Raw genomic sequence first — 26459 nt, 5'->3', positions numbered from 1 at the left:
AAAGGAGAAGTTTAACAAATTTGAGGAGCGATGCTTAGGAAGAAGGTTTCTTCATGCATGCATATAGTCGAAAGTGAGCAAGGTAAAATATCACTTATGCAAATTCATCATTTAGATAGCCTAGATTGCTGCATATGGATACCTCAATTTCAATTCTCTTTCCTATTCGTGTTACGACATGATGATCTTATATATTCTTTGTGAAGCTGTTGCAACGTGTTGCGTATCCACCCAGGGTTGTTTACTAGAACAGGGTCATGACAATGGTAGCATTTTTTGAAAGAATAGACATATCCCTTGTTTCAAGAAATATTCTTCTCCTTTAGCATATACCACCTTCATATCCTTCCACAATACTTCTTCCCTTTCTCCAATATTTTTTCCTGTATTTACCCATGGAAACAACATGAACAAAATCTAAGATTTTTGTCATATAGCAGCAGCGCGTCGCGCGTTAGGGAAACCGCTACATCCACTAAACACGTAAAATGAAAACGCGTCCACGCTTATTGCTCAATTTATGTAACCGCGACGCGTCGCGACACGAACGCGATACTTCATATATATAAACATTGTAGCTGTGTTTCAAGGCCTTTCTTCAGCAGACTTTGCATTTGTTGCTTCAACAGCGCTTGCAAATCCACAAAAAGTTGGTTGTTCATCAAGTTTAAGCTGTATCCTTTGTTTGTTGACATCCTTCTGTCGGGGTTATGCTAAACGTGTAAGACGTATCTGATTGATTACTTGAAACTTAAAATATATAAGGTAATACGTTGAGGTCTTTCAAAAATAATTTCATTTCTTTGTTTCAATCCCCCGCATCTTTCTTTGTTTGTTCGTCCTAACATTACACTGGCTTATCTAAACCTTGGTGTGCTTCCAAGACTTTACTTTCTTTTATTTCATTTTAATATTACCTCTCTCCCTCTTTTCAATCGTTTCTATCCTTTTAATTTTGTTTATCCTTTCCAATGGCTTCAGTAACAGAGAATGAGTTCTCACTTCCTTCACCCATTCCATCGTCTCCAAATCCTTCTCATAAGAAAAGTTGGATGTCAAAACATCCTAATGGCTCTCTTAATGTAGGGAACCCTCCCTTAGGTAGGTACCTTGTTTTTCATGAAGGGTTGTTGTAATCATCGAATCCATTGTACTCAGTACGTATCAGTGATTTACTCTACCGTCTTCCTTCTTGTCTGTCTACGTAGTTCATACTAGCTATTAGAGAATGCTTTACTAATTGCATTTAGGTCAATTCGTTCTAACTCCGGAGCCTTCCAGTAACACTTTTTATCAACCATCGTCGCCCATTTCAGCCGTAAAACGGGAGCCTTTGACTCCCATGTCTTATGTTAGGATGAGCGTGTCTCGCGTTATTAAGATTGGACGCTCAACACAACAATGCGACCATGTCCTTTCCACCACCGACAAGGCTATTTCACGAGTCCATGCAATCGTTATATGCACACTTGACCGTATGGTCGTTGAGTGTGTGGGTTGGAACGGTATGATTCTTACTGACTCTCTACGTAAAGCCGTATACCACATGAAAAAAAATGACCGTGTTGTTTTGTTCCGTCCAGGACTTGACAGCTGCTCCATTTTAGATGTTTTTGGGTATCGAATGCTGCTTGGCTGGCCCGAAGATCCTTTCGATACCGAAGGAGAAAACTCTGATTATGATTATGGCACCAATGAAAACGAAGCACCAATGTCTCCCTCCACTCGTGAACACCTTCCTTTACTACCTTCTTCTCCTCCTCAAGAGTTTGGAACTGATCCCGAACTTTTTGCTGCCCAAGCATTGACAAAGGCCAGCACCAGAGACTATAGCGAAGAAAATGAACCTGCCAGAAAGCATCGTATGCTCGATAGACTTATTGAGGCTGGAATGGAAGAGGGAAAAGCCAATGCACGTGCCACTCCGGAAGTTGACATGTCTATGATGAACAAATCTGCAGCTAAAATGGAAGAAAGTGATCCCTATCTTAATTTTAATCCCAGCACTGAATCTTATAGCTGTGAACCAAATTATGAACAACAAGATATCAATGTATACCAAGACGAAGAAGATAATAACGGCGAGTTTTACGATAGTGTAGTACCAACGCCGGAAGAGCCCATCGTCGTTCGCCACGACAGTATAGACGAAACTCCTGAAAGCCTCGCAAGCAGAGAAAGTTTAAAGAACCTCATTGCGAGTCAGGAAATGGAAGACAGCCAAGAACCTCCTACTGCCATTTTACCTATTTCTCCCTACCCTAATGATGAAAACGCAAATTCCATGACCCCTAGCTCATATGACGAGGCAAAAGCTGATTATACCACCGGCCTGCAAGAAAACGGCGTTGCTACTGAACTTTCAGAGAATTATGTTGAGTCCTCAAAGGAAAATTCGGCCCCTGAAGGTCTACTCATGGGACTTATTTTGGATGAATTGGTTTTTTCTACAACTTCTACAACGGCTTTGACGGTGTTGGCTCATTTGTTCCCAAGCGGTATGCCTTTGGCTGCCATTCAGGACCATTTGCGCGAGCTTGCTAAACATTACCCATATCTAAAGGAGGTTCGACGTTTTGGAACAGATGCCAATGGCGATCCTCTTTGGAGTCAGTGGTACTATAGTCCGGAAGAAGATGACGATGAAGAGCGCCGTCAGCGCTATGCACCGATTATGCGTCCTGTACGCTCTTCTCGCACAGTTCACAAGCAGTATTTTTGGAAAAAGCCTCGTACTCGTGTGCGTTCATCGAATCACTCCTCTAGAAAACGCCGTTTGGCATAAGCCGAGTGTTTGCTGGCAAACATTTTTTGTCATTCATTATTTTTCAACCGTGTTAGGTACTTACAACAATTGGATAAATGTAGGTTTTTTGTTTTTTAATTTTATATTTCTCTTTTTTTGATATACTTCTCCTTCGAAAGTAATAATGATCTAATGAGTTGTTGCGACGACATTCTTTATAAGTCAATGAAATAAATTGGTTGAAAGTGTATTCCCCTGATCACCGTACTTAGCCTATATTTATAGTAACTAGTCCTTTGGCTTGGCATCCCATTATGTCTTATTATGAACCATCGCCCATTATGTGCCTTTATGAATTCATACCCATTCAGTCATTTTATGAATTTATCTTTTGTTTACAATCCCATTATGTCGTTTTATATGCAGGTAACATTGCTACTTGTTCATAAATCATCTACTACACCACCAAAAGTGTGGAGGACGTAATGAATCGTTGTCTTGGAACTTCCCTGGTAAATAATGAGCAATACCCTCTATAACCATGTATGATCTGTTGTATGGATGAGTAATTAACTTTGATTGTTAGTGTACCAAGTTACTTCAGTCGATACAGAAGGATCTGGACGAATTTGAGCGTGGTGTTGAAGATGAAAACAACACGATATCTTTAGCGGGTATCCAAGGTAATAAAGAATTTGTTATTTGAAAACTATTTTTCTTGTCTTGCGGTCTTTCGCAAGTGAAACTATCCTTCAAAGATGCAACATCCTCAATTCAATGGCTAGCTAACATGAGTAGGTCAAATATCAGCATCCTTTCTTTCACTGAATCGTTCTATTGAGGATTATAATAGTATGGTGAAACGGGAACTGATACCTGCAAAGAAAAATAAAGCTACAGTGCGTGTTCAAGAATTTTACCAAAAGCATTCCCAGCTATCAGAGCATTTTGAGCGACTAAAGGCCCAGGTCCGTGATGCTGCCCATGCGAAAAACAGAAGGGAGTTATTTGGTAGAAGAGGGTATCCGTCTGCAACTCCCGATAACCCATATGGTGAAAACGGAATGACAGATGCTGAATTAGTTGAGAATGGTCCACCTAATCTCACTAGACAGGAAGGCCTTTTGCATGAAAATGATTTTTTAGGAAGAGCTGAGTCTCAAATTGATGAGTATTTAGAACGCGGTCGCTTGCTACTTGGTGACTTGGTTGAGCAGAAAACAATTTTGAAGTCGACAAAGAAGAAAGTGCTAGATGTAGCAAATACACTGGGAATCAGCAGGACGACGCTTTCAGCTATAAACAGGCGCTCAAGACAGGATAAAGTCATATTCTATTCAGGTGCTGCTTTCGTCTTTTTCTGTTTTTATTTAATTGTTCGCTGGCTACGATAGTTCCCGTTTTGAAATTGCCTTCTGGTCGTCTTTAATGTCCTTCTAGCAATACAATGAGTTATATTCTGCTAGAAAACTATGAGCTTTCTTTGACATTTGTTCTTCCAAACGTTCTTCTATTCCACCCATAGTATCAAAGAAAAGATTTCCTCTTCTCTACCCATTCTCAAGTAATAAACTTTTGTTAAGTTCTCCCGTTCTTTGAATTTTCCTTCTCCTTCTCTCTATACTTCCCTTCGGGTGAGTTTTTCTTTTTAATTATGTCTGTTCCAAAGAACGTGCCTTCCACTAGCCAGTTGATTAAAAAACAATTGAATTAGAATTGAAAACGAGAATAATAAATTAAATACAATTCTAAATTCCTTTCTTTTCATTTGTACCCTCTTCCATTCGAAATCTTCTTAGTGTAATCCAAAACCCGATACAATGATATTTTCTTATCTCATATTTTATTTACACCACTATACATACATAATCAGTGTCAATATAAATACTGTCCTTCTTTTTAGATATGTTTCGAAGCAAAGGAAATCCCTTTCTTTTTGCCTTTTCTCGTTCATTCCATCAGCAAATTCCCTTCCTACCCAAAAGACCTGCTTTCAAGTTTCAACAAGTAGCGAAAAATAGACACTACGCTTCCTTCCCCAATTGGTCTTCTAACGGAACCGGAGCTAAAAAATATCGGACATTCAGCCCGAATCCTAGGGACAAGCGTTTTCAGTTAATCGCTGGTGCACTCGTTGCCGCTGGTGGAGCTTACTACTTTACTCATTTGGAATACGTTCCTATTAGCAATCGCAAACGCTTTAACGATGTGTCATTAGATTTTGAGCGAAAGATGGCTCAAAGTGCTTACAAGGAGATCATGGCCGAGTATGGAGATCGTATGCTGCCAAGTTACCATCCTACAACGTTATATGTTTCTCGAGTATTAAAAAGGATTATCGCAGTTTCTGGGATTTCAGATTTGAAATGGGAGTTACATGTCATTCGAGACCCTTCGGCCAATGCATTTGTACTTCCTGGTGGGAAAGTGTTTGTTTTTGAAGGAATATTACCCATATGCCAAAACGAAGATGGATTAGCTGCGGTCTTGGGTCATGAAACCGCCCATCAAGTTGCGAGACATTCTTCAGAAAAAATTGCTTTTACTAGAGCTATAACCTTTGTGTTTTACTTGTTAGCAGCTTCATTGGATTTATCTGGACAGCTTGCTCATTTATTGTTAAACTTTGGGTTACTTCTACCATTTTCCCGAAAAATGGAGGGTGAAGCTGACTACATTGGATTGATGTTGATGAGTCAGGCATGTTTCAATCCTGAAGCTGCCAAGAGCATGTGGGAACGAATGGCTGCTGCAGAATCAAGTATGGGCAGTACACTTGCTTTTGCTAGCACCCATCCTTCTAGTGAAAAAAGGATCCGTAAAATTCAAGAGTGGTTACCAGAGGCAAAAGGAAAATTGGAGACCAGCGATTGTTTTCATCAAACATGGCCACAATTCCAGGCTTTCAAAGAAACTTATTGGTGATGAGAAAACATGCTTCCTTGCAACATTGTACAGTTAAAGCTTTTTCCATTTCAGTTAGGCTTAGCTATTTCTGACTTCTATGTGTCCCCGCTGCCAGTGAAGTGTATCAACTAACATTACCCAAGATAGAAGAGCAAAATCATTGCTCAAACTTACGATACGTTACGATATTAATTATGTTGTTTTTCTTATAGTCTTAGATACGTACTGAACGTTATAATTACCTTGATTTGATGAAAAGAAAGTATAGAAACTATAGTAACCTAAGGGCTTTTATTGCATCATATAAAAATTATTTTAAAAAGGAATATGAACGTAAAATTATACCCATTGCTTGTAATAATAAGCTGTAGAGACAGCACCGAGAACAGTTAGCATCAAAGGAACAGGCTTTCTGGTCTTTGCCAAACGAGGGACACCAGATGCAAACAAAAAGGCAGACCCAGCCAAGGCAAGAGGGACACCGCTAGTAGAATTTTGGCTCATGAGTCGGGAAGAGTAAAGGTAAACACCGCCGAGACCGACACCTGCAATGAGAGAAGCTTTGCTTCCCTTGCTGAAGTAGCCTTTAGCACCACCAAGGGACAAAAGACCACCCAAAACTAAAGCAATTTGATCGGGAGACATAACAATGTAAAAAGCCGTCGAAAATGAACAATCGCTTTTGACAGAAATTTCGTCAGCGTGGGCTACCTTAGTGAGTCAGCCATTTACTTTGTTACCTGGCTGATTTATTTGTTACTTGTTGCTGCAAGTGATTCTACCAAAGTTCTTCATCTGTGTGATTTATTGATTTTCCTCATTTTTGTACACTTTCGTTTGCAATTTTCATAATTTTAACAGATATTGAAACAAAACTAGTAAAAAACTAATGATAATCATACATATCCCAAATGTTACCTGATAGGGATGTACAACAGAAAAGGGTAAAATAAATAGATATCTAAGCAAACGAAGGTATTATGAACTTTTACAACAATCGGAAGCAGAACAAGGTTTATCAGCTTTGCAACACTGTGTAAGACTTTCCAATTGTTCAATCAATACACGCACCTGAGTCTGAATTTCGTTGATGTCGATTTCTTTCAAGTATGGGATGAGCTGATCTAACAGAGCGGGATTGCAATGCTTTTTAAAGGTAGGCAAAGAAAAGATTGACCAAAAAGCCAAAGTCAAATATTTTGCGTCTGAATTAGTATTTTGGAATATAAGTTTATAAGTATCAGTACTTTCGAGGACATTACAAAAATGTTGAAACTCAGCCGATAAGGAGCTATTAGATCGTTGTTGTATGAGCGGTATGGATGATTGATTCAAAGAATCTAAGCGATTAATAAGATCCTGCACGGATTTTGCACTAGTAACTTCATGATGAATGTGATTTGACACGTTTTTCCAACTGTACTTGTTCAACCCAACTGTAAACACACCCACCGGATGTCGCATTGCTTCCAACAGCACGTAACCCCTTGGCTGATTATTAGTGGCATCCAAAGGAAACATGCTTTTGTACATCATTTCCAAGTCTACCCAATAGCTGGGATACTTAAATCTGGCAACGTCTAAAATTAAGACTTTGCCATCCTTTTCGCTATACCCACCCACTGGACTAAAATGACCATCTCCAGTTTGACCCAATACTTTACGACTGAACGAAATTGCCATGATCTTGCCCGTTTGCGTGGAACATATCATGAGATCTTTTAAAAACTCTTCAAAGGAAACGTCTTTCACAGACTTCGTCACAGTTTGCAAACCATTGCAATTTGCCAAACAGGAGAACTCCTCGAGAGTAATCCCATCTCGTTCTATATCCTTTAGTGAACGACAGCAATCCAACATATCTTGATCATACCAACGCCACGACCCCTTCCACAGGCGACCTGGGTCTACCTTCAAGGAATTAAGGATCATGCACAAAGTACCTATTCCGCAAAAGGCTGGCTCATTTTGAGTTACCATTTGCTGAGCTAGAGTAAAGTAATTTTCCATGTGACCTTCTTGGAGCGCCTTTAAGAACACCTGCTTGCCCTGGTGCGAGTCGAACGCCAAGCATTGAGGTGGAAGTGTTCTCTTATAAAACGATTTATTATTAAAAACCGGCAATCGAGTAGGTGGAGACATTCTTTCTTTGACAATGTTTGGCATAGTATCAGCTACTTTTGCAGATGTTATGTATTTTCGTAAGCTTTGTCCTAAAAACTTCATGCAAGCTTTAAAGAGAACGAAAGGAGAAACAGAAAACAAAGAAATAAATAAAGAAATCAAGAAATCAAGAAAATCCAAAAAAGGCAGTTTATATTTTGAGCAGAGTACTTACGATGTATAGAGCATCAATTGCGACTTGTAAAGTAATTTTTTTTTGTTTTAAGTATGAAATATTCAACGTAAGAAATTTTAGGCGTCAACAAAATAACCCAAATAGTCTCAAGAGAGCGTTTTAGTTTGCCAGTGCTTCAATTTCTTCCAGATCTTGGTTTTCCAAAATTCCACACAAAATTATAGGATATAATAAAATATTGTATTTCTCCTTAATAACAACAAATTAAAAGAAGAATGGATCTGTCTTATTTCATATAGAATTGATGCACTTGGGAAGTTTGCCAACAGAAATGGGTTGGAGTAACAATGTACTCTTACTCAATATGCTCACATACTCTTAGAGGCTCTACTAGATATGGTCCTTTATATTTCCCTTTGAAGTGCTTTTTTCTATATTAATTGAAACTCCAATGATTTAATCATTCTCAACCTTTTCAAAGTAGTTACTATTTAAGGAATCGCCAATTTAAACCAAAATTTATATAATCTTCAACAATCGACCAACTCTTTCGAAAACGGTGCTAAAATGAGTGCACCTAAGTCCATAAACATCAGAAGAAAAAGCAGCGAAAGCAATAGTAACAATATTGTTGGCTCGTACTCAAGCAGACGATCTCAGCAGATAAATCGCTTATCGCATTCTCCTATGCAGGAAGGATTTCTCTCTCAACAAAAAGATTTTAAAGATTCACAGCCAAAGAATGATACACCTTCTTCTCAATCAAACTGGCTGTCTAGTCGTCCGTCTGAACATGAAAGACCAGTGTACGCAAATTATGGTTCTCTTGCACGTGAGGAAAGAGTACCGCATCGTCTAGGACTAATTTCTGATGATATGTCAACTACAGAAGACCCAAACATTGTTCGTCGTCACTTAAACACAAAGATTTCAAGAAACGACGATGACTTTTCGTCCTTACATCTGCAAGGTGGTGATGTTCATCGACAGGTGTATCGTTGGCAAGAAGAAATGGATCAGAATCAAGTCATACGTCGTGGGCGCTCTCGTTCTTTTTCAGCTTTAAATCCCAATACTAACGATTTGGGTAGGAATATCCAAGACTTGAAACAAGCTGGCGGTATGCGAAGAGATTTCCTTTTAAACCGACCTAGTAGCGCTTCCCTAGGAGCCCCTAGCAACTTATCTGTACAACCAAATTTTTTAAATAGAAATTTTATTGAGTTTCTTTCCGTTTATGGACATTTTGCTGGTGAAGAATTGAGTGAAGAAGATGAAGAGGAGGAAGAAGATTTTGCCATGCCCAGACGCGTTACTCCATCGATGATCCAATCTTCTGATATCTTGGAGGAAGAGCCTTTGCTTGGTTCTCAACAGATCCGTCATAAAACATTACCAAAAGGTAGTGCTTCCAATGGCAAGGCTGTACTTCTTTTATTGAAATCATTTGTTGGAACCGGTGTTCTTTTTCTACCTAAAGCGTATGTTTTGTATGATATTGATGATTATTAACTTATACTTAGTTTTTTATTGGGTGGTCTTGTTTTTTCTAGTATATGTCTTCTGGTGGTGGGACTCTTATCCCATATCTGTTTTCTTCTTCTTATTGAAACGCGATCAAAAATACCTGGGAGTTTCGGTGACATTGGCGGCACTTTATATGGCCCCAAAATGCGATTAGCAATTTTAACTTCCATCGTTATATCTCAAGTGAGTCTCTTTACTAAGTGATTTTCATTCTAACCAATTTAGATTGGATTTGCTAGTGCATATATATCATTCGTGGCCAGTACTTTACAAGCGTGCGTACGCGCTGTTTTAGCATCCCATAAAGAGTATCATGTTGCCGTTTTTATATTTTTACAATTCCTTGTCTTTGTTCCTTTGTCGATGGTTCGGAAGATATCAAAACTCTCAGCTACTGCATTAATCGCTGATGCCTTTATCCTTCTTGGAATATTGTACCTTTATTTCTGGGATGTCTTTACTTTAGCAACGAAGGGCATTGCCGACGTGGTTTTGTTTAATAGAACAGATTTTAGTCTATTTATTGGCGTTGCTATCTTCACGTATGAAGGTATCTGTCTTATTCTTCCTATACAAGAGCAGATGGCAAAACCCAAAAATCTTCCTAAAGTCTTATCAGGAGTGATGCTCGCTATTTCCCTTTTGTTTATCTCAATTGGTGTTGTTTCGTATGCAGCTTTCGGATCGAAAGTGCAAACCGTTGTCATCCTTAACATGCCTCAGAGCTCTTTCACGGTTGTCATTCAGTTTCTCTATGCTGTAGCTATTTTACTCAGTACACCATTGCAATTATTCCCTGCTATAGCAATTATTGAACAGGGGATATTCACGAGAAGCGGTAAACGTAATCGTAAAGTGAAGTGGAGGAAGAATACATTGCGTGTGTTTATTGTCATGTTCTCCATTTTAGTGTCTTGGGCGTATGTTTAAATCCATGTTTGGTGTTCAGTGTTACTAACTGAATATTATAGGGGATCTTCTCGACTAGATCAATTCGTCAGTATGGTTGGTAGTTTATGTTGTATACCATTGATTTACATGTACCCTCCCATGCTGCATTATAAGGCATGTGCGACGACGTGGAAACTTCGTGCTCTTGACATAACCATGTTCGTTATTGGTTTTGTTTCTATGATCTTTACGGCATATATGACTTTATTCTAGTTTATGAAGTTTACTTGTTTATTATCTTATGGATTAGAAATTATATTGAACTTTGTCAAATTGCTCAAGGTTCTCCTCCATTCCTTGTTTTTCCTTTAGAAGAAGTCTTTGATTTTTTGCTCCCATCCAGGTGATATTGACGAAGATTCATCTTAGTTATAGGCATACTATTTAATTAATTTAATTTTATGAAATTCTATTTAACTCATGAAGACTAAAATATGCGTAACTTCTCATAATATAAACCATTTCATTCATTGTTAAACCAAAATGAGAGCATAGATGAAAAAAAAATAAAAAAAGTAAACAAGAAGATTTCAACTCAAATACTCAATTATTGTAGAGTATGGTGTTTGAAGCCTTCCAGCTATGAAGAGTTAGAGTCTGACTTTCTCCCTATATTGTTCTGTTAACAGACTAACTGACTTTTCGTCAAATTTGCATTTAATTTTTAAGAATGCTTTAAAAAAAGAAACGATTTTTTTCGGTATATTTTAAATCGAAGATACAAGCATCGTTTCTATCTAATTATCGGGTGTCTAATATATCATGTCAAGGATACTAGTAAAGGAAGTAGTTCGGGGGCTCGGTGCAGTTTATTCTAATGCATACAGACCCAATCTACCATCTCATAAAAGACTTGTAGCTTCATATGAGCCAAGTCAAGCCGTTTTACGGAAGTCAACAAGTCGATTGATGCAAGTTGGATATACGCCAGACAAAGCGAAGGCATTTACAAACTTAATGCAAAGGATTACTGCGGAAGCGTATGTTAATTGAAGAGGCTATAATTACTAATAATTTGGATTAGACTTACGGAGTTGGAGAAAAACATAGGGTTGAAGGCGAAGCAAGATTCTGTGTCATTCCAGCAGAAAAAGACATTTATCCAAATCCGAAATTATCTAGAGACGATTGAAGAACAGGAATTCGATAAAATTAGACAAAGCTCACAGTCACTCGTTCAGGAAGTTGAAAAAATGAAATCGTCTGTTCGAGACGATGTCAAGTCATCGCTTGCAGAAGTTCGATTAGCACTTAACTTGGAGAAAGGACGTATGAAAGATGCGGGACTTCGAAAGAACAACTCTGTTCAAGATACCGAGGAAAAGATCATCAAGGAAGTAGAACTTCTAGCTGATGAAATTAAGAGCATGAAGATCCAAACGAACCAATGGTTTATGGGGTTCCTCGGAATTCTTTCATCTGTCTTGATCTTTATTTTATTTTACTTTTAGTTAAAAGAACTTCACGACTAGCGCACTAATGAGATTTATTGATGTACTCTAATATCTATCGAAATCGAAAAGAACCTCCAAAAGCTTAGCTATCTAGCTAACATAATGAATTCATTAAATAGTATTTTTTTGATATAAACATAAAGGCCATAAACTATACAAAGCTAAAGCAAGGTTTGACCCAAGCTTGTACGGATGATGGATCGAGCCAAATTGACAGTGGCTTCCGAGTCCTCCTCATTGCCCAAGCGAGGGTTGACCTCCATAACATCGATGGCAACCAAGGTGCTAGTTTCAGCTGTTGCTTCACAAAGATACATGGCTTCACGAAAAGTCAACCCACCGGGAACACGAGTGCCGGTGGAAGGAGCAACTGCGGGATCGCATGAATCGACGTCAAAAGACAAGTGAACGGGGTGACGGTTGCCGGGGTTAATGTGCTCCAAAGCCATTTCTATAACCTTAGAAATACCGTACTTGTCGACGTGATGCATGGTAAAGGCAGCAATGTTGTGTTCACGAAGGAAGGCACGTTCTTGGGGATCCAAATCACGGAGACCGATAAAAGCGAGACGCTTTTCGTCGATGACACGTTTTGTCCAGGCAAACTCGGGAGGAACAGGGTCAACATAGCCAAGGGAGAAGGCTAAGGGACAGCCGTGAAGATTTTTCGAGGGAGATGACTCTGGGGTATTGATGTCAGCGTGAGCATCAATCCAAAGAACGCAAGCATCGTCGTATACAGATTGAACGCCCTCAATAGTGCCCATGCCCAAAGAATGATCACCACCAACGTTGACAACAAGACGTTGTTGACTCAATTCTTGTTTGACTGTGTCACGCACCTGTCGGCATACATCACTGACATATTGAGGGTTCTTAATGATGTCCTTGCTAGGACCCTCGATCTGAGGAGGGGTTTTAAAGGAAGGATTTTGAATGTAACGAACAGAGTAACCCAAATTTTCCAAATCACTTTGAATACCGGCTTTTTCAATCAATTCAGGAGCATCCTCGGTACCTTTCTTGGGCTGACCACCCGAGAAAGGCAAGTTGATAATGGAAACCTGATTGGTTTGGATAAATTTGTTAAGCATAGAAAGACGATGGGGCAGCATTGAATGGTTCTTGTCTATTAGTATAATTGTTGGTTTCTTATTTCCTTCTTTATGTATCGGGACAACCTCCTCTATCGCTGTTAAAAGATGAGTAATGACACGAAAAGGTATCTAGTTTTTGGAGAAGGAAGAATTATACAATGTCTTTTATAAAATCTTAAGACTGTTTTTTGTAGTGTTAGTATTCATCCGCTGTTTTATTTTTTACTTTTTCGCACTTATATTTCGGGCTTTACGGAGCTTTCGAGTTTTATCTGATAAGAATGACAAATAAATATCCTGCACTGTATATGGTTTTAAGCTTCGTTTATGATCCAATCATGTACTAGCTTCGGAACGTTCTAGGTTTTTTATATTCAATCAAATAAGAGAACGGATAATCTGATCGTTTCTTTAGCATTTATTGGTCCGCACAATTATTTACACATGACGACATATATAAACAAAAAAAGAAAGGAAGATCCTGAAAGACCAAATCGATAGGACTTAAAAGTCTCTATTTGTATATGTATATGTCTTTGTATTGCTTCTTACTCTTTCTTTTTTTTTCTCTTGAACCGCAATGATACATAACAAATGGGCTAAAATAGTGGGTGGATATAAAAATCTATTGCATCGGAAATCATAACTAAATTCGTTTCACTTAGAAGCAAGTAGAAACTAGAAACTACTTCATTTCATGCTTATTCGTTCTTTTTTAACTCCATATAGTCGATAGCGGCCAATCGATCCGTCAAAATGGGATGGCTATGATGATAAGAGGTATAAAGAGGATCGTACTCCAAAGGCGAAAGGTTATCGTTGTGAATACGAATCAAACCATCTCCCAAATCCTTAGCAAGCCCAAGCTTCTTGGCAAAAGCATCAGCTTGATATTCACAAAAGCGAGAAATTTTATTAGAACCATATGTCAAAAGGGAAGACACGGGTCCAAGGGCGTCGGAAAACAATAAAAGGCCAATAATTACGGGCTTCTCCTTTGTAAAGTCAAATGCTTCATAAAGACTGTCGTTACGCAAAAATGCTGCAAACAAAAACAACTGAGCGAGACTCATGCTGTAATCCACTAAAGTGTGAATCATGTTGTGCGACAAGTACCAGTGACCAAGTTCATGTCCCAAAATGGCAAGCAATTCCTCTTCAGTATGATTCTTAACCAAGGTGTCAAACAAAACAATACCCTTGTTCCAAGGAAGGCCGTAAAAAAATGCGTTGGAATGAGCTGAACGGCGACTAGCGTCAATCACATAAAGCTTTTTAAGGGGAAATTTGATAGAGGCGGCAAGGTCCTCAATCTTTGAACGTAAAGAGCCCTGTTCCAATGGAGTAAATTTGTAGAAAAGTGGCATAATAAGAGAAGGTGCAATGGATTGTAAAACTAAGCCAAACATAATGTAGGCACCCCAAGCATAGAGAACAAAGTTGTCACCAAATTTTGTTGTAATTTTTACGAAAATGGAAACTAGGAAGCTCATTAATACACCACCAATGGTAAGCTCTTTAAAGAGGTCCATAAAGAAAATTTTCAAGGTGGACTTGTTGAATCCGTATTTTTCTTCAATCCCAAAAGTAGAGTACAAAGAAAATGGAAGCTGAATGAGGCTAGAGAAGACAGTGAGAGCAAATAAGAATACACAGGAGTGAGAAATAGGGACGGATAAACTAAACTTAGAAGCAGAGGCTGCCAAGCGATCCATCCAAGCGAACTTTGTAAGATTCCACAAGTAAGAAAGACCATTAAATTTGATTAAGAGAAGATCAGTTACTAAGGCAAAAGTAGAAGTGATTGTGCTCAAAAACGATTTATCTCTAGCATAAGCCAAAGCCTTCTGGTACTTCTTGTCGTCGACATGCTCGGCCAAAACTGCAGGTGGACTATCCTTTAACAAGTAGGGAGCCTGTCTGCGTTGCAAATATAAATCCCACACGTATTTGCCTATCGAGAACCCGGCAATCACTGTTTTCCAAGGAAATCCTGGAAAGTCCAGGGCATGCATTAATTGCTAAATAAATCAGTTAGATGTGAACATAGATTATACATTACGAAAGTGAAGTTCGTTTATTATTTTCATGTTTGATATGCCGTGCAACTTTTTAGTACATTGTATTTCAACAAATGAAACCAACTGCTAGAAAATAATTTGCTTTTTTCACTTATGATTGTCGAAACCATACCTGAAGAACCCCCATTCTTTTATTGCTAGAAATGGAAGAAATATCTGAAATTTCTAACAAAGCGTGGTTGTTGGTTGAGGTACAGAAAGTTCGCAACGGATATCTTGGCCATGACCCAAAGTCGATTCTCTGAGTAATTAAGTTGTATTCACTTTTAGTTCCTTAAGAATTTTTTTTAAATAAAAATAAATAAAGTAAACCTTTACTGCATTTTGGAACTCCAACTTCTCCAGCGTGTCCGTCCGTTAGAAATCATAAAAAACAATTTTTATTACTTATTAATTATACATAATTATTTGAAAAGCTGTTTTTTGAGTTAGACAGTACAAGGCTCGTCAGGTTTCTTATTGTAATTTACGTAAGGTTTTGTTGTCACGAAGTAATATTTCCTTCCAGCTTTATTTGAGCTAGAAAAACGAAACATTTAATCTTCATTCTTACTGACATTCAATTTCTAATTGATTGAGTATCTTTTAAGTACAATACTCTGGCTAAAATTCTTTACCACCCCGTAATTGCTTTGCTTCAATTCACCACTCACTCCATTTTCGAGTTTTTCCGTTATAGCACAGGGAAACGCTCTTCTTATGATCGAAACATATTCAGATAGCTAATTATATCTGATAAATTGTAGTTGATGCTCATATCTAGTCTTGCAAGGTCATCTGCGAGACTTGTGCAATCTCACGGGCTTCGATTAGTACCTGTATTCAACTGTTCATCAACTCTTTATGGAATAGGAGAAAGAAATAATTGTCGGCAAATTTATACCTTGAATGGAACGCCTTTGGTTAGACATGAAGGAAATGATCAAACTCGTCTTTCTACAGACCAAATCTTTCGCGCGTTTCGCGTCCAGAAGCGTCTTTTAGAATTAGGAGGATGTTTTCGATTATATTCGACTGAAATCCCTTCAAAACCGCGTATACCTCCTCCTCCTCCTCCTCCTTTATTACCTTCTACCTCATTGAAACCGCCAAGAAAACCTTTGCTTACCCGATTTTTTTCTAGGATAAAGAATGTTCTTTTTAGACAAAACAAATTTTTAACGCTTGATAATGTTACTGCTTTTTTCAGCTGGTGGCTCGTCAGTCATCTTGTTTGGATCATCCTTGGAACGACTACTTTCTTTTCTATATTGTTGTACACACTTAATTCAGTCTCGACTCAGGAATATTTTGGAAAATGGATTGGCCAATTGATGACAAAAAATACTGGGTTTGAAGTTGTCTTTGAAAGCGCAATCGTACCTAACTGGAGAAAAGGTTTAATTACATTTAACAAAATTCAGGTTCGAAGACGACCGGAAGCTTCATCAACAAGTTTAGAAAAGTCCTCAGATAGGCCTGACTATGAAGAAAAATATATGGCGCTACGGCAAAAATTTGATTACGAATCATCACCTTCGGTGTCTGAAGATCTTTCTGTGTTGAAGCAAGGAAACTATACCCAATTTGACTTGTCGATAGACAAGGCTGATGTTTCTTTCAGTTTTGCAAGGTTTCTGAATGGAAAAGGAATTGTTAAAGAGCTTGTCATAAGCGGAGTTCGTGGTGTTGTTGATCGACGATTTGTTCAGTCGGATCTTTCAATAGATCCTAGGTCATATAGAAGACAGCATAATTGGGGAGATTTTGAAATTGAACGCTTCAAACTAGAAGACTTGAGAGTTACGCTTTTGCAACCCGATAATTTTAGACCATTTCCTGTTAGCGTATTTTTCTGTGAACTTCCCAAGCTAAGGAAACAATGGCTATTTTATGATGTAATGAATGCCACAAATTTGACAGGAAGTTTTGATAACAGCATGTTTACGGTACACAGATTGCAGCTCAAACCTGCTTCGCCCTATATGAAACCGTATGAACAATCACCAGATATGCGACATAGCAGACTTAGAATTGATAATCTTGCTATTGACCATTTAAATCGAGGGGTTTCCGGAGCCTTTGGGTGGATTAACGATGGAGCAGTTGACTTCTCAGTTAACATATCTTGTCCATTAGAACATGCTCAAAGTTCATTGAAGCGTTACATAAATCAAGTTTTAGTGAATGCTAAATTGACAGAAAAGAAAGAATATCCAGTTCCAGATGTATATTTTGATGTGGATGTTCAATTGCATAATCCAAAAGCGGCTATACCCATTTTTACAAATCAGATGGGCTACGTGAATAATGCCTTACTTCGACCGATCGTTGCTTACATTAATTCTACCCGTACCTTTATTCCTATTATGTGCCATTTATCGAAACCGTTGTCAGACTTTGATGGGAGCTGGACCTTTTATGATAGTGGTGTACTGCAAGAAATATCTTCGCAGGTAAGTATGACCCTATTTGGATCTGTAAAAAGAAAATTATTTCCAAGAAGTCCATAGGACATTGTAGGTCGGTGTTTGGCGGATAACTATGTAATGTATTATTACTAACATTTGCTAAGGTATATGATTCATTCGCAGAAGACGTGGTTAATCAGGAGCTTCGAAGGAAAAGAATTCGTAAAGTTGGGTATTGGAGTTTACAAAGTATCTTACGTCTCATTCTATTGTCATTACAGGAGTTAGCTCCTACTCCAGCGCCAGTCTCACAGGCCAGTTAACAGTTAAACATTACGGACATTTTGAAGATTATAATAATGAAAAACACTGCATTACAGGTACATTAGGAAGAATGTCATCTGAAAGGAAATATGAATTTTTTTTCTGTTTGTAAAATAAAAATCCTCTTCTAGTTTTTTGATCAATAATATTTATTAATCATATTCATGATGACCTTGGTTCCACTTGGATTTTGATAGATATACAAGCATCAATCGTCCAGCCTTTTTTTTGGGTTTATAGAATATAGAAACGGAATAAAGACATTGATACTAAGAAGGCATCATACATTGAGTCATGTAGTCTTGCGATAAAGAAATTGAATTAAAGTGAGAAAAATGAAGAAATAATACCTATAACCAATTACACTGTGTTAATTTTATGCTGAAGACTTTTGAAAGGCGATTTCGGTTCGATTTTTCTGGTTTTCCTCTCGCTTTCTGATTAAATCCTCTTGTGCCTCTCGTAGCGATTTCGCATAGGCTGAGTTGGGAAGACATTGAGGTATCCAAGTAGCGGAAGGCATCATGGATGCCATAGGATTAGATATACCCGCATACTCTTGCAGAGTATCTAACAACTGAGGATTTAAGAAATTCTCATTTTCCACAAGGCGAGCATGGAAGTGCACATTTTTCCTTTTCAATTCTAAGAATTGTTTTATTTTTTTCTCCAAGAAGCTATCACTATCTCCTTTTGGTGACGAAGGGAAACGCCAATTATTCATTTCTGATGGTGCCCATAATGATTCCTCATTCTCTATATCCTGAGCTTCTTTCTCTTCGTCTGATTCGTAATTTACTAACGACATGATTCCTTGCTGAGGGAAAATAAGTATACAATATATATATATTATTTCACCTGCTGATCATGAATAGACATAGTATGCTATCCTTTGGTGGAGTAGTTCTATTCTACAGTCTAAAAGATTCAGTCAAAGTCTATGCTTTTTTTCCTTGTTAAGTAATCGAAAATAAAGTATTTAAACTATTATTTATAATTAATGAAGTAGAAGTAATTCAAGTACTTAAACCTTTCTATCAAAAATGCCGCGAATAACATGGTCAATTCTTAATATTTACATTTACAAATCAAAAATAAAATCTCACTGATGGATGAAGTGTTAGTTTTATTTTATAAATCTTCGAGTCAAATTGACTCATTCTTTTCAATTTCTTAGCACATAATGTTATATTCAGTTAGGATTGTTAGTTGGTAATGACTGTAATTTGCTATACTTAGTAATTCATCGTTGATGACAATACTTGGTAAAGAAAAAAAGCTAAACCAAGGATATCATAATTCACTTACAATAGAAAAAAAAAACTGGAACTGTGATAAGTACATTTATTTTATTTCATTTTTTTTCCTGATTATGTAAATAAACAAAGCAACTATGGAAGTAACATCGTTACCCTCGGTTTTTCTCATTTCAGCTATGTATGAAATTAACCAAGAGCCACCTTTAAGTCGCCTATTTGTGAAATACAATACAAGTAGGATAGATCTTTATAGAGGGTTCTTCTAGTCATCTTCTTGCTTTAGAAGATACTTCCTCCGGCATATCAGCGATTATTATCGTTTCAGTTAAGTAAACTGGAGAAGATTCGTTACATACACGCTGATCAGGACTAGTTATTTGCACAAATGATTTCAAAGAGACCTGAATTGGAATTTCGACAAATTGCTTCTGAGCGACTTTTAAGTTATGAAGTAAAAAAATGGATCAACGATGTCACTGGCTTTACGGTCGCGTGTGTAAATACTCCCACTACTAGAGTCAATGGCTCGTTTGTCGTAGCTACCGAAGCTCATGACAATTCTGGTTGTCCTCACACTTTAGAGCATTTATGTTTCATGGGGAGTAAGAAATACCCCATGAATGGCATCCTAACCAACTTCGCTGGAAGAGCATGTGGTGACATTAATGCTTATACAGACGTTGACTGTACAGTTTACGAGCTATCTTCGGCGGAAGAAGACGGATTTCTAAGACTGCTTCCTGTTTTTGCCGATCATGTGTTATTCCCACTGCTTAGCGAGGATGCTTTTTGCACAGAAGTATATCATATTAATCAGTTCGGGGAGGAGTCGGGAGTCGTGTATTCTGAAATGCAAGATTCTCAAACTTCTGAAGTTGATGTTATGTTTGATTGTATTAGAACAAATCAATATCCCCCTTCCAGTGGTTATTTCTACGAGACAGGAGGGCACCCGGACGAGCTTCGTAAACTATCTATTCAACAGATTCGTGATTACCACAAGTCTATGTATGTTCCCTCAAATATCTGTCTCGTCGTTGCTGGTTCGATAAACGAAGAACGCCTTCTTGAAACTTCTTCTTCGATAGTTAGAGATATCATTGAAAATGATTTAAAGACTCCTGAAGGGTGGGTACGACCATGGTCCCAAAAAGACGGTAACGGTCAAATTCCTAAATCTTTAGTCAAAAGTGTAAACTTTTCTTCGGAAGATGAGTCGACAGGTTCGCTTTCGATTGCATGGAATGGTCCTACTTTATTAGATCAATTTAAAATATTTGCTATACAAACAATTTGCGATTTCCTCAGCGAGTCAGCTGTGTCTCCTCTCAAACAAGCTTTCGTTGAGATCGAAGATCCATTTTGCTCTTTCATATATTTCTACGTTTTTCCAAAAGATCCCTGTTCCATCCAATTATTCCTTGACAGTATTCCTGTCGAAAAGATAGATGGTTTGGTTGAGAAGGTTATATCTCTTTTATCCAATCTCCAAACTATCGACATGAAGAGACTGCATGATTATCTGGATACCCAAAAAAATCAGTATCTTACCGCGCTAGAGGTGACTCCACGCTTATTATTTACAAAGATTCTTACACTCGACCACGTTTACGGCAGTAGAGATGGGTCAGATATCTCAAAGTTTATGGAGAGTTTGTCCTACAACGAGGAATTAAAAAAATGGACCGAAAAGAATTGGGTAAATCTTATTCGTTCTACTTTTATCGAAAATAATTCCATTTCAGTTTTGGCACTGCCTTCATATGAAATGGCGGAAAGAGTTAAGCAAGAAACCAATAAAACGTTGAGTGATAGAGTAAATACTCTTGGTAAAGAAGGTTTGGAGACTATAAAACACAAGCTCGACTCTGCGAAAGCAATGAACGAGCAAAAGCTTCCTTCTCATTTAGTTTCCTCATTTAAAATTACTCATCCCAGTCAGATACATTTTTATAACTCTACAACGGCGAAAACAAAGTGGTCAGGACAAGCTTTTGAGAATGATGTTCAAAAGTATGTTGATTCTGACGAAAAGAATCTTCCATTATATGTACAATTTGATCATATAGATTCATCGTTTGTTACTATTGTTACGTATTTCGATACCGCTAACATCCCTCCGGCTTTGAAACAATATCTCTCCGTATTTGCTAAATACATTTTAGCAGCTCCAGCGGAATTAGAGAATCTGGGAATTATTTCCCACGAGGAGGTTGTAAAGCGATTGGAGCGTGATACCGTGCTCTTTGATGCATCTTTATTATTTGACAAGCCTTCTTGTTCGTATTCTTACTATGAAACGAAGCGAGAATTGTTTTACCTTGAATGTCGGGTAACTAGAGAAAACTACCAAAAGGGTATCTATTGGATAGGAACATTATTAACGGCAACTTTATGGGACAAGAATAGGCTGTTGTCTGTTATAAATCAACTGTTGGCCGATATTCCTTACCAGAAAAGAGATGCTGAATGCGTTCTGCCATCCTATATTGACATAAGACTGTACAATGAATACTCTTTGAAGTCTTCTTTGAACACATTAACTCAAGAAAAGGTTCTCCGTGAGCTTCGTCAAAAACTTATTAACAACCCTGCGGAGGTATTTTCGTTCTTTGATGATTTGAGAAAGCATTTATTGCAATCTATGTGCCCACGAGTACATGTGGTAGGTAATATACTTCAAACGGCTAATGCCGCCTCGTCCTGGACGAACTTTGTCACTCAAATCCTTCGAAAGAAGGCCCCAGGATCTCAGATCCCAACTTCTTTTTCAAGACTTTACTTGCAAGAAGACGAATTTAAGTCACATAGCTCTCTAACGGTTATACCTATGCCTTCTAATGAAAGCAGCGATTTAGTTGTTGCCATTCCCGGCATTAAAGATTGGAATGACCCCGATCTTCCCATAGTAGTTTTGATAGCAAATTATTTGGGTTTGATGGACGGTCCTTTTTGGAACAGAATACGTGGTTCTGGCTTGGCATATGGATTCAATATGGGAATAGACATTGATGGAGGATTACTATTTTACTCTATCTTAACTTCATCGGACGTTTATAGAGCTTGGTCATCTAGTAAAGATCTTTTAAAATCAATCATCTCTGGAAAAGTTTCAGTTAACAATTTTGATTTGGAGTCCGCCAAGTGCATGGCGTACAGTACAGTATCGGAGCTTGAAAACAATGCCTTTTATTCTGCTAAGAACTCTTTTACTTTGCTTTCGATCAAAAATTTAACGAAAGATTGGGATCGCATCTTTTTGGACAGGATTGCTGCCGTTACGATTAATGAATTTATGGAAAGTCTTAAAAAGTACTGTTTACCATTCTTTTCTCCAAAAAACAATTTGGCTGTTCTAACGTCTTCACTGTCAAGATTAGATCAAACCGTTTCTGAGTTTCAGTCTGAAGGATTTGATGTTAGCGTGAAAAGTATTCATGAGATTCAAGGTTTGGAGCCTAGCTCAGATGAAGAATCAGAATCAGATGAAGATGGTGAAACTGCTTCTGAAGCTTCTGAGGAAGAATAACTATGGTTCATTGAGTATTAACGGCGATTTGCTATTTTTCCTTCTGGACTAGTATAAATTAAAAATGTTTATTTATTCAATACTGAATGTATCTAACAGATACAAAATAAGAAATTTTCAATTCTTTTATTTTTAGATCTTGTGGGGTTAAGCGTAGTTTATTTTTGTAAACTTGTTATTGCCAAAAGACGCGAGGTTGCTGTTCAAGTCGCGGCTTCTTACGAAAAACCTATTTGCTTCTAGTTTAAGCGTTCATGTCTCAAAAAGTGTAATTAACAAGGGTTACTTGTTGGTAATATATATAAAACCAAAAAACTTAAGAAATGGCATCTATTTTAAAGCACGATACCGTAAGCAAGGTATGGATACGATGAATATTTAAAAAGTGATCCCAAACTAATGAAGAAACTATAGGGATGTTATTATGTGAAACCTCGTAGAAAGGAAGAAAAACAGCCTTTGCAAGTAGACGATTTGTTTGTTCCTCTAATCGGAAATCAAGAACCTATGGAATGGGTGAATTTACGAAGGGAACTTTGTCGGAATGTTATGGAAGAATTAAATCATATTGTGCATCAAGCGACTTCTGAAAGCAATGCAAAAGTGATTCAACAGTTAACGGAGCATGCGCTAAAGAGTACTTCAGATGGAAAAAAACTGAAAGCCGCAATTCTGTGCGACGGTAGCAGAAATACGTTTCATCTCCGATTTTTTGAGCAGTTAAAGGAAAGGCTTTATCAGCTGGGTTCGAAACGGTTTGTTGTGCTGGATCTGAAGAACTGCACTGACCTAAAATCCTGTTTTCGACAAATTAAAGGTGGCTCGTTTGGCCTTGGAATTTTATCTTATGATATGGAAGAATTGGGAGAAAGTATTACTTTGATCTTACAAAACGTTGAGGATTGTGATCGGCGATTGCTAAGCGCATTAATGGAGGCACTGAATATGATCTCGCAAAAGTCCGAGGAGCACCAGGTGTATTTAATATTTAATCTAAAGATACCGCTGGAACTTTTCGATGCATCTCTGGATGCTACGTTTTTTAGGCATGTGGAGCCGGAGGTATTTAACATGAAAGCGACGACGGAGATTTTAGAAAGTATGTTTACTCTTATCGACGAGAACCTTAGTTTGAAATTTGGATGGAGAAGTAGAAAACTCTTTCGTTCGATGTTTTATGAAAGATCGTGGAGTGTTGAAAAAGTAGTTAATTGCTTGCGCTATGGTATACTTACACATTTCTATGGAAATGCTCTTAGCCCTTTACCCTATATAATTGAAAGTAATCAAATGGAAAAGATTTCGCGCTTTTACTTGTCTGTGTTACGAACTGTGCCGAGCTTTCAGCACGGAATTGAACAGATGCTACGGGATGTAGGGACAAGTACAAAGGAGTACATTCAGGATCTGTTGGAAAATGATGAAGTATTTTTAAGGTATATAAAAAGCAACTTTGATGGCCTGGCAAGAAGAGAAAGATTTCTGCGAGAGCATGTAAAATGCTGGCAAACGTTGGAAGCTCATATGGAGCGGTCGACAAAGGTGGCATTTGGAGAGTATATGGAAATGTTCCTAGAAGGTCTGTGGCTGGAAAGTGAAGAATATCAAAATCTACGGAAAGATATGTTGCGATTGAATTCTCGGCAAGCGTTTCGTTGCATGGAACACCTGATGAAGCATGTATTTTCTGGGATGCGCATGAATAAAAGCCATGAACTTGCAGAGGAGCTCGAACAACTTGTGAATGGATCGAAAGGCAAGTATTTAGAGACGGTGGAAATGCGAATGAAGAATTATAGCGGAACAGAACATACACGAAAAGTGATGGAAACTGGATTTGACAAAAGCATTCTCCGGTACTCGAGATGGCTGAAAGAACTAGTACAATTGTTGGATGAAGAAATTGAAGAGGGAAGATTGGGAATGCAAGGGATTGATGCGTATCCGTTTTATGAGATTTTCTTTTTCGATTACCGACGCCCACTAGAACAAGGATTTTTGTCTGGACACCAAAGAAGCGTCATCCATAGCTCGTGTATGAACCCAGAGTATTACATTGGAATGCAGAGGAATGAAGGGAGCTCGAAAGAAGGTCAAAGTCAAAGTGAGAGTCGATCATGGGTACCGGATTTATCGATTCTGTACAAGCTGTATAGTGAATCAGGAGCATTTTTAAACCTGTATGATTGGTACATGGCATTTTCGGAGAACTTGCAAGTATCGTCTACGGAAGAGCAGTGGCAGATGAAGCCGGGGTTGAAAAAGCGCAAAGTCGCAGGGGAGGAGGAGCCAAAAGGAGAAAGTGGGAGGGAGAGCAGTGAGAGCGAGAGAGAAAACGAGGCGGATTTGGAGAAGAGTATTGATATGGATGAGAAAGCAAGCATGGAGAATGTGGAATTACAATCTCGGTTTTTATTTGGACTTGAAGAATTGCGATTTTTAGGGTTGATTAAGCCGACAACACGCAAGACTGACCATGTGATGAAGACGATTTATCATCATTAAAGAGAAAGAGTTTGTTGAATTGAAGGGGGGTTTTTTTTGATTGCTCGCGGATATACATTTGATTAATTTTGTTTTTCTTGATCTTTTCTTTCAACTATTCTTTGTATATTCTATGCTATCCTTATGCTATGCTATGCTATGTTGCTTATCGTTACTACGATATTCGCTACTACGTTATCACAAAGAAAAAGACAATTAGGTGGTAGGAAAGCGAGAGAGGGAGAAAGGAGAGAAAAAGGAGAGTAAAAGAATTTGTTGAAAAGGATTTTTTCTTTTTCTTTTTATTTTTATTTTTCGAATCTGCGTCAACTTACAACAGGAAACGAGAACGATAGCGACAAAGGGAAAAAAAGAAAAACAGACACATGCGCTACAAACACGACAAACACACATTCCTCACAACAGATACAACAGTAATGCGTTGTTTTTTCTTTTCTTTTCTAAAAAAGATGGAAAAGAATTGGATTCTGTTAATTTTGAATGAATTTTCTATTAAGGACCCCTCCTTCAACTAGTGACTCTCGCTAACCTTTTACGTAGGGTATATGGTGCCTCTCCTTCGGTCGGTAGGTGAGTAGGTAGATGAGAAGGGAGGAAGGACAAAAGGAGAAAAGCAGGTCAGATCGAAAGGAGATCAAGAGAGGAGACGAAGCAAGGCGAGAGTCGAGTCGAGTCGAGTCGTGGTTGGAAGAAGAGGAGAAACATGCCTTTTTTTTGTTTTTGTTTTTGTTTTTCGGTTTCCAGCTTTTTATTTTTTATTTTTTGTTTTTTTATTTTTTTTTACAATATTCTTGTCATTCTTGTCATTGTATTGTAAGGAAAAAAAAAAAAAAGGCCGCAAATCAAATCAAGAAAAAAACAAAAACAAAACCCCCCAACGGAAACCTGAACAATCTACCCGATCAGATCTCGATGGTTTCGCAAGAATGAATCGGCCGACAAGAATATTGGTTTGTTTGTTTTGGTAATGTTTGCTATGCCATTGCTATGCCAGTGCCAGCAGCTGCTGTGTTTTGCCATGTTTTACTGTGTTATCCTGTTTGCTGTGTTGCATTGTACTCTGCTCTACTACAACTAGACACTAGGACTAGACGAATGTATTCAATACGGATGGATGGATGGATGGATGGTCATAAAAGTGAAAACAAAAGCAAAAAAGAAAATTGAAAAAGAAAAAAAAAGAAAACTCTACAACGACAATGAAAATGTTTGATTCTTCTTTTGTTACATCTTCTTGTCATTGTCATTGTCATAATTATAATTTATAATTATTCTTATTCTTATTCTTATGGAAAATCCCTATAATTATTATTATTATTATCCCTACTCCTATGGCTACTACCATCCTTTGTCTACTGCAGCCGCGGTTGTTCTTCTCCCTCCTTTCTGT

The 26459-nt window shown here is 37.9% G+C and overlaps 13 protein-coding genes across 13 annotated transcripts; 8 read left to right on the top strand and 5 right to left on the bottom strand.

Moving 5' to 3' along the window:
• The first annotated feature begins 569 nt into the window (after positions 1–569).
• SOCG_00372 (uncharacterized protein) lies at positions 570–3224 on the top strand. The gene is made up of 2 exons (XM_013162792.1): positions 570–1101; positions 1251–3224. The coding sequence occupies exons 1-2, from the start codon at positions 972–974 to the stop codon at positions 2783–2785; spliced, it is 1665 nt and encodes a 554-aa protein (XP_013018246.1). The 5' UTR covers positions 570–971; the 3' UTR covers positions 2786–3224.
• Positions 3195–4455, top strand: SOCG_00371 (SNARE Bos1). The gene is made up of 3 exons (XM_013162791.1): positions 3195–3289; positions 3333–3429; positions 3545–4455. The coding sequence occupies exons 1-3, from the start codon at positions 3266–3268 to the stop codon at positions 4138–4140; spliced, it is 717 nt and encodes a 238-aa protein (XP_013018245.1). The 5' UTR covers positions 3195–3265; the 3' UTR covers positions 4141–4455.
• SOCG_00370 (metallopeptidase Oma1) lies at positions 4390–5941 on the top strand. Its single transcript, XM_013162790.1, has one exon. The coding sequence runs from the start codon at positions 4652–4654 to the stop codon at positions 5669–5671; it is 1020 nt and encodes a 339-aa protein (XP_013018244.1). The 5' UTR covers positions 4390–4651; the 3' UTR covers positions 5672–5941.
• SOCG_00369 (uncharacterized protein) lies at positions 5832–6392 on the bottom strand. The gene has a single exon (XM_013162789.1). The coding sequence runs from the start codon at positions 6296–6298 to the stop codon at positions 5993–5995; it is 306 nt and encodes a 101-aa protein (XP_013018243.1). The 5' UTR covers positions 6299–6392; the 3' UTR covers positions 5832–5992.
• Positions 6336–8273, bottom strand: SOCG_00368 (phytochelatin synthetase). Its single transcript, XM_013162788.1, has one exon. It carries the CDS (start codon positions 7877–7879, stop codon positions 6632–6634), a length of 1248 nt encoding a protein of 415 aa, XP_013018242.1. The 5' UTR covers positions 7880–8273; the 3' UTR covers positions 6336–6631.
• Positions 8271–10893, top strand: SOCG_00367 (vacuolar amino acid efflux transporter Avt3). Its single transcript, XM_013162787.1, has 4 exons — positions 8271–9433; positions 9476–9662; positions 9705–10399; positions 10451–10893. Exons 1-4 carry the CDS (start codon positions 8520–8522, stop codon positions 10641–10643), a joined length of 1989 nt encoding a protein of 662 aa, XP_013018241.1. The 5' UTR covers positions 8271–8519; the 3' UTR covers positions 10644–10893.
• Positions 10894–11015: 122 nt separating this feature from the next.
• Positions 11016–11935, top strand: SOCG_00366 (DUF1640 family protein). Its single transcript, XM_013162786.1, has 2 exons — positions 11016–11410; positions 11455–11935. Exons 1-2 carry the CDS (start codon positions 11193–11195, stop codon positions 11879–11881), a joined length of 645 nt encoding a protein of 214 aa, XP_013018240.1. The 5' UTR covers positions 11016–11192; the 3' UTR covers positions 11882–11935.
• Positions 11888–13131, bottom strand: SOCG_00365 (arginase Car3). Its single transcript, XM_013162785.1, has one exon. The coding sequence runs from the start codon at positions 12997–12999 to the stop codon at positions 12046–12048; it is 954 nt and encodes a 317-aa protein (XP_013018239.1). The 5' UTR covers positions 13000–13131; the 3' UTR covers positions 11888–12045.
• Positions 13132–13682: 551 nt separating this feature from the next.
• SOCG_00364 (CAA Xprenyl protease) lies at positions 13683–15286 on the bottom strand (the record flags this gene model as incomplete). Its single annotated transcript, XM_013162784.1, has 2 exons — positions 13683–15002; positions 15233–15286. The coding sequence occupies 2 exons, from the start codon at positions 15284–15286 to the stop codon at positions 13683–13685; spliced, it is 1374 nt and encodes a 457-aa protein (XP_013018238.1).
• A 69-nt stretch (positions 15287–15355) lies between these two features.
• SOCG_00363 (inner membrane protein Mdm31) lies at positions 15356–18742 on the top strand. Its single transcript, XM_013162783.1, has 2 exons — positions 15356–17564; positions 17617–18742. The coding sequence occupies exon 1, from the start codon at positions 15812–15814 to the stop codon at positions 17552–17554; it is 1743 nt and encodes a 580-aa protein (XP_013018237.1). The 5' UTR covers positions 15356–15811; the 3' UTR covers positions 17555–17564; positions 17617–18742.
• Positions 17791–18675, bottom strand: SOCG_00362 (transcriptional regulator). The gene has a single exon (XM_013162782.1). It carries the CDS (start codon positions 18582–18584, stop codon positions 18153–18155), a length of 432 nt encoding a protein of 143 aa, XP_013018236.1. The 5' UTR covers positions 18585–18675; the 3' UTR covers positions 17791–18152.
• A 474-nt stretch (positions 18743–19216) lies between the features above and the next one.
• Positions 19217–22706, top strand: SOCG_00361 (metallopeptidase). The gene has a single exon (XM_013162781.1). The coding sequence runs from the start codon at positions 19421–19423 to the stop codon at positions 22562–22564; it is 3144 nt and encodes a 1047-aa protein (XP_013018235.1). The 5' UTR covers positions 19217–19420; the 3' UTR covers positions 22565–22706.
• A 181-nt stretch (positions 22707–22887) lies between these two features.
• SOCG_00360 (origin recognition complex subunit Orp3) lies at positions 22888–25069 on the top strand (the record flags this gene model as incomplete). Its single annotated transcript, XM_013162780.1, has 2 exons — positions 22888–22923; positions 22979–25069. 2 exons carry the CDS (start codon positions 22888–22890, stop codon positions 25067–25069), a joined length of 2127 nt encoding a protein of 708 aa, XP_013018234.1.
• Between the last annotated feature and the right edge of the window lie 1390 nt (positions 25070–26459).

Source organism: Schizosaccharomyces octosporus, assembly GCF_000150505.1.
Source record: "Schizosaccharomyces octosporus yFS286 unplaced genomic scaffold supercont6.2, whole genome shotgun sequence".
In the NCBI taxonomy this organism is placed as follows: Eukaryota; Fungi; Ascomycota; class Schizosaccharomycetes; order Schizosaccharomycetales; family Schizosaccharomycetaceae; genus Schizosaccharomyces; species Schizosaccharomyces octosporus.
This window is presented reverse-complemented; position numbering and strand designations above follow the sequence as displayed.

Excerpts from the sequence above, each read along its gene's own strand:
- SOCG_00372 (XM_013162792.1), top strand. The coding sequence starts at position 972 with ATGGCTTCAGTAACAGAGAATGAGTTCTCACTTCCTTCACCCATTCCA. Across the intron at positions 1,102-1,250 it reads TGTAGGGAACCCTCCCTTAG|GTCAATTCGTTCTAACTCCG; the intron begins GTAGGTACCTTG and ends AATTGCATTTAG.
- SOCG_00371 (XM_013162791.1), top strand. The coding sequence starts at position 3,266 with ATGAGCAATACCCTCTATAACCAT. Across the intron at positions 3,290-3,332 it reads GCAATACCCTCTATAACCAT|TGTACCAAGTTACTTCAGTC; the intron begins GTATGATCTGTT and ends TTTGATTGTTAG. Across the intron at positions 3,430-3,544 it reads ATCTTTAGCGGGTATCCAAG|GTCAAATATCAGCATCCTTT; the intron begins GTAATAAAGAAT and ends TAACATGAGTAG.
- SOCG_00370 (XM_013162790.1), top strand. The coding sequence starts at position 4,652 with ATGTTTCGAAGCAAAGGAAATCCCTTTCTTTTTGCCTTTTCTCGTTCA.
- SOCG_00369 (XM_013162789.1), bottom strand. The coding sequence starts at position 6,298 with ATGTCTCCCGATCAAATTGCTTTAGTTTTGGGTGGTCTTTTGTCCCTT.
- SOCG_00368 (XM_013162788.1), bottom strand. The coding sequence starts at position 7,879 with ATGAAGTTTTTAGGACAAAGCTTACGAAAATACATAACATCTGCAAAA.
- SOCG_00367 (XM_013162787.1), top strand. The coding sequence starts at position 8,520 with ATGAGTGCACCTAAGTCCATAAACATCAGAAGAAAAAGCAGCGAAAGC. Across the intron at positions 9,434-9,475 it reads GTTCTTTTTCTACCTAAAGC|TTTTTTATTGGGTGGTCTTG; the intron begins GTATGTTTTGTA and ends ACTTATACTTAG. Across the intron at positions 9,663-9,704 it reads CTTCCATCGTTATATCTCAA|ATTGGATTTGCTAGTGCATA; the intron begins GTGAGTCTCTTT and ends TAACCAATTTAG.
- SOCG_00366 (XM_013162786.1), top strand. The coding sequence starts at position 11,193 with ATGTCAAGGATACTAGTAAAGGAAGTAGTTCGGGGGCTCGGTGCAGTT. Across the intron at positions 11,411-11,454 it reads CAAAGGATTACTGCGGAAGC|ACTTACGGAGTTGGAGAAAA; the intron begins GTATGTTAATTG and ends AATTTGGATTAG.
- SOCG_00365 (XM_013162785.1), bottom strand. The coding sequence starts at position 12,999 with ATGCTGCCCCATCGTCTTTCTATGCTTAACAAATTTATCCAAACCAAT.
- SOCG_00363 (XM_013162783.1), top strand. The coding sequence starts at position 15,812 with ATGCTCATATCTAGTCTTGCAAGGTCATCTGCGAGACTTGTGCAATCT.
- SOCG_00362 (XM_013162782.1), bottom strand. The coding sequence starts at position 18,584 with ATGTCGTTAGTAAATTACGAATCAGACGAAGAGAAAGAAGCTCAGGAT.
- SOCG_00361 (XM_013162781.1), top strand. The coding sequence starts at position 19,421 with ATGATTTCAAAGAGACCTGAATTGGAATTTCGACAAATTGCTTCTGAG.